Consider the following 17703-nt stretch of genomic DNA (forward strand, 5'->3'; position numbering starts at 1 on the left):
CGTAACAGTCACGATGCTTTAAGTCACATTAAACATCGTAACTGGCAGATGAATGACTAGAACCATACGTTAACAAAAAATATATGCCAGGTGCGGCGTTGGGTCTGGCGATGCATTCGTTGCTCGACCCCCATCCTGCGTAGTCAAACATGTCACTTCGCCATAACAACGATCATGTGTCTTTTTATTGCGAAAGCGGAGTGTTAAAAGCCCTTATCACTTGCAGCACGCAAGTGCTGGCATATGCATAATCGTTTTATCGACTTCGAGTGCAAACAGAAAGGGAATGAAGGGACAGCCAGAGAGAAGCGCTGTCTTGTTGTGCATGACATTATCCACTTGTGCTCATCTAGCGCCATAATTATTGCGCCAGTCCACGACGTCGCTGTTAATGAGTCATACATGTAAAAGTGTGGCGCTTCTGCATAAATTGTTGGGGCTGCCATGACTAATTAGGCAATTATCATTTAACGCGTGATTATCCAGCTCAGACACTCGCGCATGGAAGCTGAGGTACTAGAAAAGCATATTTCACGACAAGTTCGAGTAAGCCCCGTATTGCAGACTTTGACACATTGACCATTGAGATGATCAATTCACAAAAACCCTTTAACCTTAGTAAATCCGCAGTTCTTAAGAACATTAAACAAGCTTTTCAACTATAATTTGCCCAACTAGCAAGAGAGTACTTGCCGGCGCCTCATGTTATATACCGTGCGTCCCAGCTAACGTTAGCCAAGCTCATCAAAAAAAAAAAGATTAAGAAAACACGCTGCGAGATGCCATTATAACACGTACGTTGTTCGGTCGTGAGAGCTTGGCTAACGTTAGCCTAGGGCACTCTATATAAACAATGAGCTCTGCAACTAAACAGTACGCAAAGCAAGCTAAATTAGGTAGCACAGCACAAATGCTCACAGAATGAAGTATGCAGTGAATTTGTAAGACAAGTATACAACCACGAGAGTTATACGGTTGAAAAAAAAATGTATTAAAGCGTCATTCAGAAGGATTATGTAACTATTAATGCATGGATGAGACACTTGCATCTCTTGAAAAAGTTGAAGTCACACTTCTTGAAGGGTTACTATTTTCATTGCTCAGTTATATTGTATATCAAAGCATAAAAGGCACTGCATCGAAACCCGCTGTGGTGGCTCAGTAGCTATCGCATTTCGCTGTTCAGCACGAGGTCGCAAGATTAAATTCCGACCGCGGCGGCCGCATAGCGATGGGGATGAAATGCAAGCCCGCTCTTGTAACTCGCATTGGGCGCACGTTAAAGGACTCCGGGTGATCAAAATTAATCCGGAGTTCCTCACGCGTGCCTCATAACCAGATCATGGTTTTGGCGATTGAAACCCAATAATTGATTTTTTATTACAGACGTCCAGGTTAACTGTAATCAGCAGCTGACAGCTGTGGCTACGCTGTTCTTCCTTTCAGAGCTCCAGACAAAGGTAACGTTATCGTTCGATGCAGCAATATGAACAAAATTGACAACAGTGTTTTAAACTACAACAAAAACGGCTATAAAGAGTGAGCTGTTGTTTTTGGGTGACCTCTTGTGCAACACTGTTATAATACTAATCTGCGTCCTCTTGAACTTCAAGTTCTAGATGTCTAAGAATGCTGCCCACGCTTTAAAGCGGCTGAACAGGAAAGCGGGTCTTTGTAAAGGGATTAGGAAATGCATCCTGCTATGAAAGACCCTTGTCACCACCATCTTAGAGGTGCGCTGATTTATTTCGGCCATTATTTTGGACGCAGGTCACGTGACAGTGTTCGCATCATTTCGGATTACTGTGCAACTCCGTCGGGTACGTGCCTCTCTTTGGGTCGCCCCAGTAGACGTCGATAGCTTGTTGTGAAGTGCCATGGTTCAAGGTTCATAGGAGGGCGTAGAAGAAGGGTTTCTTTGTTAAGTCTCCACTATACCTGTCTAAAATCAATGGTTGTTGGTCAGATTATGGAAGTTCAAATTAGAGGAAGAGGAAAACAATGTGTGCAAGAATTTCCAGGGTAATTAGCCGAACTCATTTGCAAGATAACGCTCACTTATCTTCTGCGTAAAATTTTCCTTCCTTTACACTGTCTTTTCTATGGCATTTTCTTTTTTCATAAATCTGTAGTTCAGCAAGACCACCTTTTTGAAGTAACTGGAAAAAAACATTTTTTTTTTTTTGTCAGAAAGAAGGCTTACTTGTAATCAATTAGCTACTCAATAGCTGCTTAATGTATACTGTAAATTAAAGCCATTTAAGAAGTCGATCAATATCTTGTGAGCGCAGTAAATTACACAAATACTGCCATTGCTTCCTCCAGGAAAGTCATCATAAAAAATAAAATTGGCAACCAACTGGCAGTAGCACGAAACTAAAAAAGATTTCCACAAAACTGATTTGGCATATGAAAAGTGATCCTCAAACAGACTGCAATATGGAAAGGCTGATAGCCGAGTGATGAGATGCTTACATCTCCTACGTCGCGGTAGGTCACATGACGATGTCGCGTTGTACTGAGCCCAAGATGACCAGCAGGTGAGTCACAACTCTTCTCAATTTCCGTCCAACGTCGCGCTCGCGGCACTTGAAAATGAGGCTTAAAATGCTGAATGTTTTCTAGTCAGGCTGGCCGCTAACATAGTTTCACAGACGGACATAAAATTGTCTGTACGTGAGTGCAAAGCACATTCAACTACTATTTCGGACTCGTTCTTAGTAAAGTTCTTGCTCCAGCTCGGCACATCTTAAGACTTGAGAAGGTTGCGGAACTGAACCATCAACGGAAGCTCCGTCGTTGTGCTCTGTTTACGCGACCTCCTGGAGGCCGGCTTGCGCTCTTGAGGATGCGTCAGCTGCGACAAGGTCGATATGGCGACATCCATCAGGAACTGACGTAAGCTTGGCTTCGCTGTGTCCGCGCTGGTGGTTGAGGTGCGCGTCGTTCGCTTCCGCGACTGGGCACTGCGCGACCGTCTTGTCCCCGCTGAAGGAGCCGGTGTAGAGGCAGGCGTCTGACGCGCTCCGTTCAGCGAGCACCCGGTGTTCACGATGGCGCTTTTCCTGAACAGCTTTCCCAGAAGGCTATCTTCAACGCAGACTGCTTCCCCTCCTCGTCTCACTTGAGAGTCCTACGCAGAGAGGAAATGTTTTGTGTTTTAAGATGAAATGAACGTTCCACTTTCCATGTGTTTTAACGGAACGTTTATAATGAAAACCAAAGTGAAGAGCTTCTTGCAAAAAAAAGAAAGAAGTTTCTGGGAATTATGAGTGAATAGTCCAGTGAGCATACCATGCGGTTCATGGAGCCAATGCAGAAGACTGGTCGATCCACGGCCACGGCCCATTTGCTGTGGTCTTCCTCGGTCTTGAAGGTGATCGACCGCCGCTCGGGCAGCGATAGCTTCACAAGGTCCGAATGCGTCACTGTATAAGAGCGACTGCAGTTCGCCGGCAGCTTGTCGCCGGCACCGTTCCTCCAGGACTGAACGACTAGGTCGTCGCGTACCAGGCCCGTTAGTATGGCCGAGTAGATGTCTGCGTGAGGCAAAATGACGGTGTAAGCCAATTCATCGGGTTCCGATTTCATTTACGCTCTCCATGCTCTTTTGAATTGGAAGGTCTCCTTCAGGCAGCAGGCAGAAAGAGACGTTTTGTAGAAAATTTTAGAGCAGCGCATGTATTGGAAGAGAGGCGCTGGCTCTCACGTTCTACACAGAACGGTAAAGTATAACAGCGAGGATCACTTAAAGAAGGTCTGAACCACCTGGCTGCACACAACTCACGCATAAGTGAAGCGTGCCCTTGCAATCAATCGAAGTTTAGTACTGCCCGATTACACACGCGAATAGCAAGTGAGTGCGAGAATGTTTCACGGAATGCCGGTGATAACGTCGTTTTCGATTACAATCGGTGACTAAAAAATTAACCTTTCCCTTGGTTATGCTGCGGGAACCTGTAGGCCTTAAGATCATCATTGAGTGATCCATACAGGAGTTAAAAAAACAATACATACATATGTGATAAATGCTGCCTCGCTGAACAGCGAGTAACATTCCGAGATAATTAACAGCCAGGTGAGATGCATATGATTACAAGCTAGTAAAATTATAATTTTAGGTAGACGGGCCGTATCACATTGCCCTAGAATGCCGGGCCTGGATTTTGCAACCGGCGGTATTACGGCCGGGTGGAGGCCACCTCTGCGCAGAACGCACTGCTGTAATCCCCCGATTACTGAACATCTCAGCAAGCTTTCAGCAAAGTGAAAGTATATCGCATTTCTTTGTTCTGTTTGTTTTCGCAGCTTCCTTTTTTTTCTGCAAATCTTCACGTTTCTATGTCTCCAGACCCATTACTCTATTTCCCCATCTCTAGCGCTGTTTTATATCCTTAAACCATAAGCACCTTAGAGCCGCGAGATAAGACCAAGTCTTAAACAACTACATTGTCATCGGCGTTCTTTGAGCAAGTGACTCACACTCGCCATCTTTTGAGAAGCAAACCACATATACCTGCAACAAAAGCTGGACATATTCACCCCACTCACTGACTTACGCTTAGAATTCAGGGCTTAAGAGAATACAGAACTCATAGAGTGAAATGGAGAACTTTAGATTAGGGCGCTGAAGCGTTGGGGGACGCCAAACCACCGGGCGTACAAAAAAAAAGATAACAACGCAAAGCAACCACGAAAGAGTGCAAAGGGCGCAAAACGGAGTTAATGTTTTAATGCCTCAGTAAAGAAATATCGCATCTCAAATACTATTTATGGTTACTGGCGAATATCTGTTCGCAACAAGGTAATGGTCATTTTCACTTGACAAACATGCCCTAAATGTCACCTCATTCTCACCATTACACTTTCTTTCAGATGCAGATATAACGCACATGTTGGAATCTATGAGAAGAGAAGCTTTAGTATAAACAGGATAATTAAATGATTTGCAACTAACGGCGACGAGTACAATTTTGTTCACTTTCATCCTATGCAACGTGTAATGTCATGTGATGTTCATGTTTATTCCCCAAAATGGTCACAACTTTATTCTCATCTGTATTTTTTCATGTTTATGCCGAATGCTGCTCACAAGCTATGCAGAAAGGCAAACTTCAAGTGCACCGATGTTCTGAGGACGAAAGCGATGAATGATGCTTGTCGAATAAACAATGGCGATGACCGGTATGTGCATAAAAGTACGATACGTATCAAGCAACATATAAGGATTCTGTACGTCTTGTGTCACAGTGGCACACGCCCATTCTGGAGGATTGGACAAGAGCGCGCATACACCCAGTGGCACATACCGAATGGCTAAATGAAAGAAAATAAAGTGAATCATAAACTTCGTTAAGTCATTGCAACGTCTGCTCTGTGTAGATGACAAAGGTAACGACGGGAGTTTTCGTTGACTCTGTCTCGTAGTGTGGAAGATCCGATGATGAAGGAGACGGCTGTGCGCTTGATCTCTTACACATGCTGTTTTCGTGTTGCATAACCTCGTCTCCTGCTTTCAGTACACCGTGGCACTGCATTGCACCATTCCATTAAATAGATCGATATGCTTTAGAGATACCTGTGAGCCGTCATTATGTGCTCACGTTTTATGCAGGAATTTATTTCTTTGATAAGCAGAAAAGAGGTGCGCATACTTGCACTTTAAATAAGCCCGTTTGCTGCTACTTAATTCGGCGCACCTAAAACATTTGTATATGCATCCACATGTGTACCCGCCGAGGTAATGAGTGACCCAGTCACCAGCCACGCCAAACCTGGGTGGTAGCCAAAGAAAGCTTTAAAATAAGAAAGAGACAAGATAACCTTTAAGTCTACATGAACAATTCTACACGAAAGCGAGCTCAACCAACAGCTGCGATGAAAGAAGTCGTAGTTGAAAACAATACAATAATTCCGACCAGGTGCTGCGCAGAGAAACATCTGACACAAATTTCTCATAGCGATAGATATTAGGGCTCATTCCCTGCAGATTTTACGTCGCCCGTCGCAGCTATCAGCATGTTTACTTGCGACTGCAAAATTACAAAAATAAAATTTTATTCGTCTCCATCGACGCTTGGATCTTACCCTTTAAGAGTGAGGGTGTTAGGCATGAGGCAAACGAAGCACCCTATATACCATATGGCACCAAAAAGTTTGGCGTCTATAGATTGTATAATCCACGCTTTCTTTGTCCTACGCGCAGCAATAACAAATATATTCTCATCGATCGCTTCTACAAGTTCAACCATCGGCTCAGAAAGCACACAGTTACGCCACCTTGTTCGAGTATGGCCCTCTTAGCAACGCTGAGGAAACGGCGGCCACCGGAACTCGTCATGTTCTGCACGAGCAGCTCCTGACCGCGGCCACGGATGAAGCTCTCCTTGAAGAGCAGCCCCATCTGCGGATGTCTGTCCAGAAGGTTCTGCGGGCTAGCTCTTGCGTACACGTTGGCGTACTCCATGCGCAGGTGCTTGCCTGCAATACAGTGTGCACGTCAGGCTCCGGGGTTTCGCCGAAATATGTAGACCTAAGGGCGAAAGCACACGACTTGAAGAAGTAGACGCATAAACGCCAGAGGGATGTGTAAGGTCCCTGCACTTGGTTAGCTAGTGTACTACACTCAAATGCACGCAAAGAACGTCTACCGCAAACACGTGCTTATTTGCCTCGAAGGGACACCAAAGATCAGCAATAAATCGGCTTGGACGGGCAAACCTCTTTATTATTATTTCATTTTCATTTGTCGGGAAATATTTTCATCTTTATTAGAGAAGGTAAACGCGAAACTTCCCCTTCTTTAATTTCGTCCCGGAACCTCATCAGTGGTATGCGTCAGAACAAAATCGCAAATTTCGAGGCATCTTCGCGTTTTGGTGGTTTTCGGTGGAGAACAAATTCTAGAATCTCGCTGGACTGAGTCTTGATACACTATGATGAAATGCAGCCTTCCTTTACAGGTAAAAGATTTACTGCACTTATCGCCAACTTATCAAAATCCTTGACGTGATGACGTCACGGCGAGCAATTGCGACAATTACAGGGCAGCGTCGACACCCATTTTTCATTCTTTCATATCTTTTCTAGCCGACACCAACTTCCTGTCAAGATCAGAGCAGTTGTTTTACTATTCCAGAGACGTAATATCCTAATAGAGCTCAAATTATTATCGCTCCCTGGTTTCCCCTTTTAAAGTGAAATCATCTGTTGCAAAAGGACGATCACAGGATACACGCACCTATGGAGTCCATCTTGGAAGACGGGAGAGTGATGCACATGAGCAGCTGCGCGTTCTCCCTGCCGCTCTCGGGAAAGCTGTAGCGGCCACTGCCGATTCCTTCCACGAAGCGGGGAACGCTGTGTAGCAGCCACACACCGGTGCCGCTGTCGAACAACGCAACGCCTGCATGCAGATGACAGGCGGAAACACTCGTTGTGAATATCGATCTGTTCGCGGAGGACACAAGAACATCAGGGTTGTCCTGCTTGCCAGGCGAGGTCCGACCGTAGGCATCGTTTAGGTCAAGTGCCTCAGGTCAAGAGAGGAATCTCTCAAGTGCGGTGTCACCACTTCCTATGCTAAGTGATGTCTACATACAGACGCAGGGATGGAATGATTGCGCCCACATGAGCGCTTGTGCCCTGCGTTTTCGGCTGATCGACTAATGCCTCATTTCGTCTGCGGGAAGTGTCGGTACCTTTCGAGTGACTAACACAATTGTCGTATTTCAAATATGAAAAAGAACTACTACATATACGTTCGCATGTTTTCACTGGAACAAAACAACGTTATCAGCGTGTTATAGGCGTAATGGTGTCTACCTGGTAGACGCAAAGGCTTTAGGGCACTAAAATGTAACACAGTATATAACCGAAACCTACCTTTGCAGTGGCCGTTTCGGGTTCCATTGTAGCCGGGAGGCGGCTGGTCATTGTAGACTACGTACAGAACGTCCTGCATGTGTACGTACGTCCGTTAGTCGTAGAAAAGCGTAAACAGAAACAGACAAAGTGATACGACCAAAACTGTACACATTTCGTTTTTTGAAAGACCCCTTAAAGCACTTTATTTCCTCAGGCTACTTTCGCTTAATGCTATTATTAAATATTTGGCGAAGCATAACCGTAGAGAGAACTTTCAAGAAAGAAACAAAAAATATATATTCTGTATTACGTTTAGCACGTTGTACCTTTTGAGATATGCCTCCTTCCAAACTATATTCTGCGATGTAGCCTCAAGAAATGCAGAAATGGTAAGAACTTAGACCAGGAATGTCAGCGGAGACATTTTGCAACAATTACCAAACATTGCTCAATTGGAGCCAGGAAGTTGGCGTCAACTACGTGTATTTGCAATCGCAGAACAAGAGATTTCGTTGTTTAAAGTTCTAACTTCGTTCGTTTGTTTTTCAGCGTTCGTGCACATCCTTGTATGGGACTTCCATGTTCGCTTTTCCTAATTCTAGCGCACGTCACCTTTCTAGAGTTTCTTTCGCACTCCCGTAGAGGCACTACCATAGGTCCTACTGTATCCATGCAACTATATGCACGGTTTCTTTTTTTTCGTTTTATTTATTATTATATTACAGCGATGACAATTATACCGTCGCTCGAGCCATGTTCGCGCCGTATGGGCCGCTGTCGCGTTCTCCTGGTATCAACGGCGCATGCGCGGGTCACACGTGGACGTGTGAAATGGTTCCAGAGATGCGCAGTGCATATGGTCAAGAAAACAACAGAGCCAAGTGGACGCACCATCACGCTTCGCTCAATCGGCTCTTCCAAATACTGGGGCAGCATTCCGGGAGCGTATTCTGGAACGATCACTTCGGCGATACTGTCGCCTCCGCGTGATGTAGCGCTCAACCAGCCAATCAGCACATCCAATTTTACTCTACCAGCCAATCAGCGCGCGCCTGACGGCCGAGGCTATACAATCGCCGGAAGTGACCGTCGCAGCATACGTACTATCGGCGTCAAATGAAAGTTGAACAGCGGAGCGCGCGGACCAAGCATAAGTGAAGATATAGTGCGCGCCGTCCAGTCATCACCATTGACAGCTGCGCACATCCGGTTTGGCCGCACTGCGCAAGGTTTGGGAGTGAAACCATGTCAAACGGCCAAACGCGCTCGGCATGCCGGCCGCCGTCGCGGCTGCCAGCGATACCGCACAGCGCAAGTTTGCCGATCGAAAGAGCGAATGTGGCGCGCAAGCTGCAAACCGCGCGGGTGAATCTACCTTGCGATGACGGTCCAAACTGCACAACGCGCACCGCTGTTCGCGCCGACAGCGCTTGTTCTTTCGGCGATCTGTGCGATAAGACTCGCCGTAAACTGCAATATTCTAGCTTTATTTTTCATTTTCTCCCTTTCAAATGTAAGAACCAGAACAGAAGCGACATTATCTCACTAGAGGGGGATCGCGCAGTGCGGCCAAACCGGATGTGCGCGCCTGTCAATGGTGATGACTGGACGGCACGCACTATATCTTCACTTATGCTTGGTTCACGCGCTCCGCTGTTCAACTTTCATTTGACGCCGATAGTACCCTGGTTCGCGCTGCTGGTACGAACGTAGTCTACGCGCGTTCCTGCTGAGGAGCAGCGGGCATACCGCGCCGTGGTGCATTACACTGGTCTTAGTGGACCGGACACTCAACGCCAAGCTAAACCTGTCGAATACTTTCACTGGGCGCTGACAAACGTCGACGGTTCTTCTTTCGATCTCGCGCACCATCGATGTGAGACTCCGGTGACGCCATCTTCCGGCGTTGTGACACGTCTGGTCTTTGCTGTGGTTCTGTTCCTGCTGTATAGCAGAAATGGTCAGGCCTCCTGCATCGCACTGTGTCGCGGAGGCGACACAGCGCGATTTAATCAGTGCGACACAGTCGCCTCTGCATACGGTGGAAACACCGTTTGAAGATGTTAAGCGCAATGCAAAACCTTTCTGTCGCTTTCAAGGCTTCGCCTTCATGCGAAACTGCCTTTCTTTTTTTTTACACTGAGCATATGTAGTTGATATGTAGAAGTATGTAATAGAGTGACCTGTAACGATATATTATGATTTTTTCCTAGCTATTGGTGTTTAAGGGAAATAGCAAAAAGAAATCTCAATGAAGAAAATCAACAGAAATGAAGGAATATAAATATAATCTCGCCTGTGCAGGCCGTAGGAGAGGTCTGAGCGTGTAAGCCACTGGATTGTCCTGGTCGAAGATATCTTGGTTCGACAGCATCCATGTCTGGGATGACTTGGGCGTGTTGGAGTCGACGTAGACGAACTCACCACCCTTGGGCGTCACGAAATTCTCTCTGGACGCTTGCATCTTGGGAAGCTTGTACATGACGAACCTTGGATGCATTGGGAAAAAAACGACCACTTAGTAGAAAGTTGCAATGTCCCCAATACGGAGAGCTGTCTCCCGTGTTCACTCTACCCCCTCCCCCCCCCTTATTTCATTACCACATAAAACAAAACGAAGAAAAAGAATTTAGAAATGTAGTAATAAAGTATTATATCCCGATTTTACATCAAACCGTGTCTATTCTTCATTTTCCCTTCGTTGTCTGATCTCCAAGACATCCCTCTGAGGAAATAAAGTAAGTGTATCAACCATTATACACCTATTATTTCAACTGATTTATGCACTTGCTACAGTAAGCTTATGTTTCTGCTAATCTGTATACTCGCGCACTCCTCATGTAAAACCGCCCCAGCACCAAGGGAAGCGGGGGGAGGGGGGGTGTAAGTGCGGTTGAGCTGTTGTGAATACATAAATAAATAATATATCGGCGTTGTACAACCCTGTTTAGGGACATACGTCGCACAGTCCCTTGTGGAGTATTACATCGTTGAATTACAGTAAAGGTGCGCGAATATTCCAAATTTCGAGGGCGGATAGATTTTAAACAGCGTAAAAAAACGAGACTTTACTTTCCGTATTCAACTAATATTCGAACTTTGCTTAATATGACCATACCCCCGATTCTTTCACCCTGCTAGCCAACGAAAAAGCATCATGTGTGTAGTACACCGGCCGCCTCATACGCCCGTTGTAAGCAAACTGTAGAAGTTTGGTTGGTTGCCTTTAACAGTTTGCCAAGTCACAAAATTCCGAATTGAACTGTTTGCCCTATAGCGAGTATTTATTTATTTATTTATTTATTTATTTATTTATTTATTTATTTATTTATTTATTTATTTATTTAGGTACCTACAGCGCCCGTTGAGGGCATTTTTCTAGGGGGGCTACAGTCGCAAAACATACATCGTCATGCAGATAACTTCTTCTGTTTATACAAATAGGTCACTTTGTCCCCTTAAATTTCTTGAGCGCTTTTGTCTCTTAATTAAAAAAAAAATACTCGGTATTCGCTTCCATATTCAAAACACGTACAGTCTCGAGAATTCGTACTGGATCTTATTTCGTAACTTGACTATTCGAATTCCCTAGAATTTCCTTAAAACGTACTAGTAGTCTAGTCTGTTTATCATGATGGAATATGGCAGCGCACTTCGAAACAAGGACATAACACAGAGTGAAGAGACACTATAACTGGGCTCGTGTTTGTTCACTCTGTGTTAAGTCTTTTTTTTTTCGAAGTGCGCTGCCATATTCCCTAGAATTAACTAGTCATTCATACATGTCAGCTGATGAATTGAGCTTGGGTGTGAATCTAAACAAACAAGAGCGAACGAAAGCTTAGTACATTATCGGGACTGCAGGAGCGTTTACTGCAGTCCGCCGACTTCATACTGCGTTAACCGCATCCGCCAGACCGCATGGCTGCTGCAGCGGGGGCACTTCTTAGAAAAGAACTTATTTGAATCCATTACCTGGATCCATTTGCTCATGCTCATCCAAAATTTTTGCAACCGCCATCCCAGATGCATAATCGCGCTCACCTATGCCTGGCATCATTTGTATAGCTTCTTGTGTATTTTTCTTTCATCAGTGCTCTTTAAAAGTGTTCACTTGTGTTTACCGCTGTATATTCCATTGCATTTTCTGTACCTTTTCTTAACCCACTCCTGCTATAGCGCACATTGCGCTGCAGTATGTATAAATAAATAAATAAATAAATAAATAAATAAATAAATAAATAAATAAATAAATAAGTAAATAAATAAATAAATAAATAAGACATGCTGCCTTTAAAAGAAAAACATAAATCCTGACAAATATCGTAAAAAAAATGATTGTTGCAATTCTGTTCATTGATGAGAGCTTCCAAATCGTGCGAACTCGATTGTAGTTCGTCATCATGCAGTTCAGTTTTCGTCATGTTCGCTTAAGTTCTGCAAAAGTTCTACAAAGGATTCTTAGCTTTCCTTGATCAACGTATACTACATTTGTCCACTTTAAACAGATGCGACATACAGAAATCCAATTTCTCTTTACATTGCCGGTTTGCAGAGACAAACTGAAGTTTCGCCATTTCTATATGATTCCAATTACCGGTAATGCTTTGTCGATATGTCTGGGAAGTAAATAAAAATAAGCTAAACTTGGTTTGATTGCAACGAATTTGATTAAACCAGTATAAAGGTGGCAGAGCATTTATGTGCTTGAGAAAAATGTGTGTACGGGGAGTTAGAGCTTAAGTTTTCATTGAAGCAAATCATTTTTAATCACAATAAGGAACATAGGAATGAATGACAAACACATGCGTGGCCCAGCAGTAACAACATGCAAGTTGTTTTCGGACTACCATGACTCCTACGCCCAAAGTTTGTATTTTAATAATGAGTCTTCAACACTGAAATGTCTCATCATCTAGTTTAATTATTGCACGTGACCCCCTCACTGCTTTCGCTTGATGCTCGCTGTTTCCGTCATTTCCGTGCAGGATATTCGAGTATATATTCTTCACCATAACATGAACAGAACTTTTGCGTACCCGGAAAACCCGGCAGTCCTGTGGTATACGCGAGATAAGTAGAACCCAGAAGTAATGTCCATTACGGATCTGCATGCCTCAGAGGACACTCACCAGTCGACATCCCTTCCCGATTGGTCCTTGCACCTTATCGAACCGGGCGTTGTCGCTTCCAGCGGAGGCGTGCTCAACGCGAGGAGCACAAGCACAGACGTCCATTTCCGCAACATCGCAAATGAGTCTGGCTAAGGTCCAAGGAACCGTAGTTATCCGGATTAATACAAACCTACAATTACGAAGTTCGCCTGTGAGACGAAGGCAGTGAAGGGAAACGCGCTCGTCGAGTGAGTAGAAGCGAGTGAGACGGCGGCAGTTCGAGTGTGCCCAAGGCTGCGGCGAGTGTCAAGGTCGACCGCGGCGAACAACAAACAGGGACGTCTTATGCCGCAAGGGTCTGCGTTCGTTGCGTAAACCTCCACTCCACGGATGCGAGACCCGATTCACAAAAGACCACTTCCAGGATGATCGGGTGTAAGAGGAAGCGTTGATACCCGGGTGCCCCATTAACGCGGTTCTGAGCTAGGCGTCCGCAGATACAAGCGCGCACCCATCTGGAGATACGGTGTGTGCCAGCTGGGCACCCTCTCGAAGTGCAACGCGCGAGGCAGGAAACGACCCATGCTCGTTATCTACTGCGACCCGAAAATGCGTTGGGGACCGGGTCGCCACACGGCGTGTTGATTTTCTCCTGCTGCGATCGCATAAGCACAAACGTCAAGTTCAGCACGCGATTTCTTCCTGAAAAGAGAAGCTAGAAGAAGGAAACCCTGTATCTCTCTTTCTCTCCTAGGGTGTAACGCGGTTGAGTCACCGACCTTGCCGGAGGCCCGGAGTGCCTGGCGTGCAATGATATGAATGTTTCGTAGGAGACAGGCGGCTGGCACTTGCGCGCGCATACGATGTCGTTATAACGTTGCTGTAGGCGGGAAAATTTCTCCGTATGAAGAAGTCCCCGTGTTTTCTACATCTTCGTCAAACTACTCTCTGTCACTGATTTCTGGCGCCGCAGTGACAGGACCCAATATGGTGCGTCATTCGTACTTCCAGTGTGAGAATTCTGAGAGTGGCTGGAACTCTTGACCTAAGAGCGACACTGAGAAAATGCTAAAATACTCCCGGCGCGTACGGTGTCCGCATGTCACTCTGAGGTTTTGCTTTCCTCTGGTACTTCAACAGCGAAAGTGGACTTTGGCCATATCCTTCGACACAACAACCTTCCTATCTCTGCATGAAAAAGTGGAATGACCGGAAGTTGTTGCTGTTTTATCTGCATCAATATTCCTTGGCCGACCCGTATCGCGTTCACCAGTAGCTGCCTTGGATGGGTCGCGGGATATAGTTGGCTCTCAACGCGTTTATTTTGTAATTGTACATTACCATTTAGCCTAGAGAAATCTACGAAAGGAAAGCTAATTAGAACGCCGCGGTGCGTTAATCTCCTAACCGCCCGTGCCTGCGTACGGAGGCACTTCCTTCGGCCGCTGTTACGTACCTCGCGCGGTCCTTCGGGCGAACATGGGAGCCCGCGGCTACAACGGCGCAAACGGATGAAAGATACCTTATCCGAACAGTGAAGAAAAGACCACTAAGAGCCATTGGGAGCACTGTCGACGCTCTGCCAGTCCTGTTAATGCTCACTAAACCAAGGAATGTTGCTATTTTAGTATTATTCATTATTATTACTATTTTTCTGTGATGTTGTATGTGTTCGCAAGGGCAATGCATACGACGCCACGCAAAAACCGCCTACTACTGTCGTCGGCATGGAATGGTGCTGCCATCTCAGAACGAGTTGGGTAACAATAATCTGGTAACACTGATCTTGAACCCTAGATGGAGGCAGCTCAACTTATCGCTTCGTTCCAACTTGCCTTCGTTAGGCGTCTGGCATAATGCCTGTAGTGCATTTAGTTAAAACGTAATAGCCTGCCTACGAACTTAATTGTGACATCTAATAACATCGCGATCAAACATGACCGCTTGTAGGGCATCCAATATTTATGTCTGAACACTTTTTTGAGAATTGAAATGTGTGTTTCTTGTGTGTGAAAGGTTTTATTGATGTAGTAGGGACGCCAATGCAATGCTGACCATTGGAATGTGCAAAGGGACCTTACAAACCTAGAAGAGCGTTATAAGAATGTAGACAGTTCGAGAATGATGCATCAGAACTTTGAGCGTACCCAGTGTAGTAGGTTCATATGCATTCTGATTATTTCGCATGCTTTCAGTATAACTAGTACGAAAACCATACGGATTCCTCATCAACGTTACCGTAATTTCTTTAGGAGAATGCAGCAATCGTGTGGGGTTATTGAAACCTGCACAAATTTTTTTCAGAGCACATAGGTCAGACGTTAATGCGGTTACACCAGCTTTGTACTTTGTCTTGGCAACGTACCTAAACAAGCCTGGTAAAAACATGTTCTGTAACAGCGCACTAAAACAAGGTAATGAAAAAAATTAAACTCGAAATCTTGAATTAGCAACTTCTTACTGCGCAGCATTCCTGCCATCACTAAACTCGACAATTGACCGAAAAAGAATTATAAAGAAATGTAAAGGGAAACGAAGGGACTTCAGGGATGTCAGGTGAGTGCAATTGGCGAAAAGGACTAGTGCAGCATAACTGAACAGCTGAACTATCGCGTTATATCTCTAAGTATAATCCCCTACTATATCAAAACTATAACTTAAAAAATAAATATCCTACTTTGCCGCTCTATGTTAGGCAGGTGTAATAAAAAAAAACATTCAAAAATTTACGCAAATTGTTTCGCAAATGCCAGTGAGGCATCCGATGTACGTTTACCGGAAATATCCACCGAGGACATTGGTATTCACATTTTGTTACATTAATTGGCATCGGATCTTAAGAGTTGCGGCTTTGTTTGGATGAAGGCGGAATATGGGACGAAAGGGAGAAATATAAAAGAAAAACCTTAGCGTACACTTAAATTTATGCACATGTTTACAGGTTTCTCATATTATCTTTTAAGCTCATTCACGGGCTCCGGAGCCGGAGCAGGTAGCGAGGGAGAGCGCCCCTACAGGTTCCATTGCAAGAGGGCACCGCCCTGCGCCTCCCTCAGGGCTGACTTGTCTTTAACATAGTAATTAAGCATTTGTTAACACTAACACAAAAATCGTGTAAGCGAAACGAGCCACCGCTTCCCTCTTCAAATTCTTCACCCCAACCCCCTTCCCCCAACAGTAACTTACACCTGCCAACTCTCCAAATTTTTCGTGAAGCTTACGAATTTGAGCCTTTTTACAATTTCGCGAATGTTACGTCATGGTTTAAGAAAAATAACTTCAATTGACTAAGTGCTTAAACGTGTTGAAAGATGACCCATGTGAGATTGAAAAAAAAAAATGCCTGCAAAAGAGAAATTGTGATGGTACTTGCCCCGCCTTCTTTTTTGCTGCTGCTTCTGTGTTGCGTGTAAAGCTAAACCATCGTGAATAAAGTGCGTATGTATGCCAGAAAATGTGCGTTGGAGTTCTCACAAAATCGAGCCCCCCTCCTCATCCCCCCTTCCACTCATAAGCTCTTTTACGAATTTTAATGTTCACAGGTTGGCAGGTATGCCCAAATACACTCCCGGAACCCCTGACTTCATTTTCAAATACACGGAAATGATCTCACGTGGCCACTGCTTTTACATGATTCAAGTTTGTTGCATTCAAATAAAAACTAATTCTGTAGTGACTGCTGGAAGCATAGTTTTCACTTTAGGCCCCTGAATTATCACCAGAACCATCGCTAAATTGACGTTTTTTTTAGAAGTAAGGACCAATGCTGACAATTCTGTAATTGAAAGTGAGTATTACAGTACGTCCAAAGCGGGTGAAGTAGATATATGCTCCGCTTTAAGGTGTACCAATGAATTGTGAATCCGACGTTTACAAAACTTTGTAAACAATTTAATGACTTCACGTAAGCTGTAAAGTAATTTATCACGTTTGTCAGCTTGAAACTCCAGCAGATACAATATACAAGATTCCGACATCTGTTCATGGCACAGATTTAGAGTTATTGAGCTGTTCATATCTTCTCTTTATTTTTGCTATTGTCTGTAAAAGTCGAGGCTCCAAATAAAAATAGTGCGTTTTCTGCATATATATATATATATATATATATATATATAGAGAGAGAGAGAGAGAGAGAGAGAGAGAGAGAGAGAGAGAGGCCACAAGGTACAGCTCCACTTAAATAGAAACATTGGCGCTAAATGAAAGTCATTAGAGAAGAACACTGCATTGATTTATATTGCTGGAGTTCTCTTTCAGAACTCCATTGCGTTTGTTTGTCCAAGATCAAATTGTCATAGCTGGCACAGTATATATCGGGATGGAAAAAAACTACCCGCTTTGAATCTTTCTCATAAAGTGCGATGCCGACCACGCTTAGCGATTGCATGAAATTCACTTCATTATGGTATACTTATATGGCTCCGTCTTTTCTGTCCAGGAGAAGTTACCACATTAAAAAAGGATAAATATTCGCTTGCTTTTCGGATTTAGAGCGATCCCCTTTATTGCTAAAGCAACGCTATGCAAATACGCTCAAGATCAGTGACGCCGGGAATCGGGTGCAAAAATTTCAACAAGGCGTAGATACCCAGGTTCCGCTTTTAAGGCCGTCTCGTTAACAAAGCCTTCGCTAACGGTGACAGTGGCATTCATCGCGCCATTCTTGGAATCACCTGCCGGATCTACTAGTCTGCATTGTTTAATAACACCGATCACTTCAGTA

At 44.6% G+C, this 17703-nt stretch overlaps 1 protein-coding gene across 2 annotated transcripts; it reads right to left on the bottom strand.

The window, feature by feature from the left end:
• Positions 1 to 163: 163 nt before the first annotated feature.
• Positions 164 to 14616, bottom strand: LOC142582830 (deoxyribonuclease-2-alpha-like). Of its 2 annotated transcripts, none has more exons than XM_075692889.1 (7): positions 14437 to 14616; positions 10163 to 10355; positions 7885 to 7957; positions 7241 to 7405; positions 6280 to 6480; positions 3295 to 3539; positions 164 to 3133 (listed from the first exon to the last, which is right to left on the bottom strand). In XM_075692889.1, exons 1-7 carry the CDS (start codon positions 14538 to 14540, stop codon positions 2750 to 2752), a joined length of 1365 nt encoding a protein of 454 aa, XP_075549004.1. In that variant the 5' UTR covers positions 14541 to 14616; the 3' UTR covers positions 164 to 2749. The 2 variants fall into 2 exon arrangements, with proteins under 2 accessions (XP_075549004.1, XP_075549005.1); XM_075692890.1 differs by lacking the exon at positions 14437 to 14616 and adding an exon at positions 12999 to 14428.
• Positions 14617 to 17703: the final 3087 nt, after the last annotated feature.

This window comes from Dermacentor variabilis, chromosome 5, assembly GCF_050947875.1.
Source record: "Dermacentor variabilis isolate Ectoservices chromosome 5, ASM5094787v1, whole genome shotgun sequence".
Lineage (NCBI taxonomy): Eukaryota > Metazoa > Arthropoda > Arachnida > Ixodida > Ixodidae > Dermacentor > Dermacentor variabilis.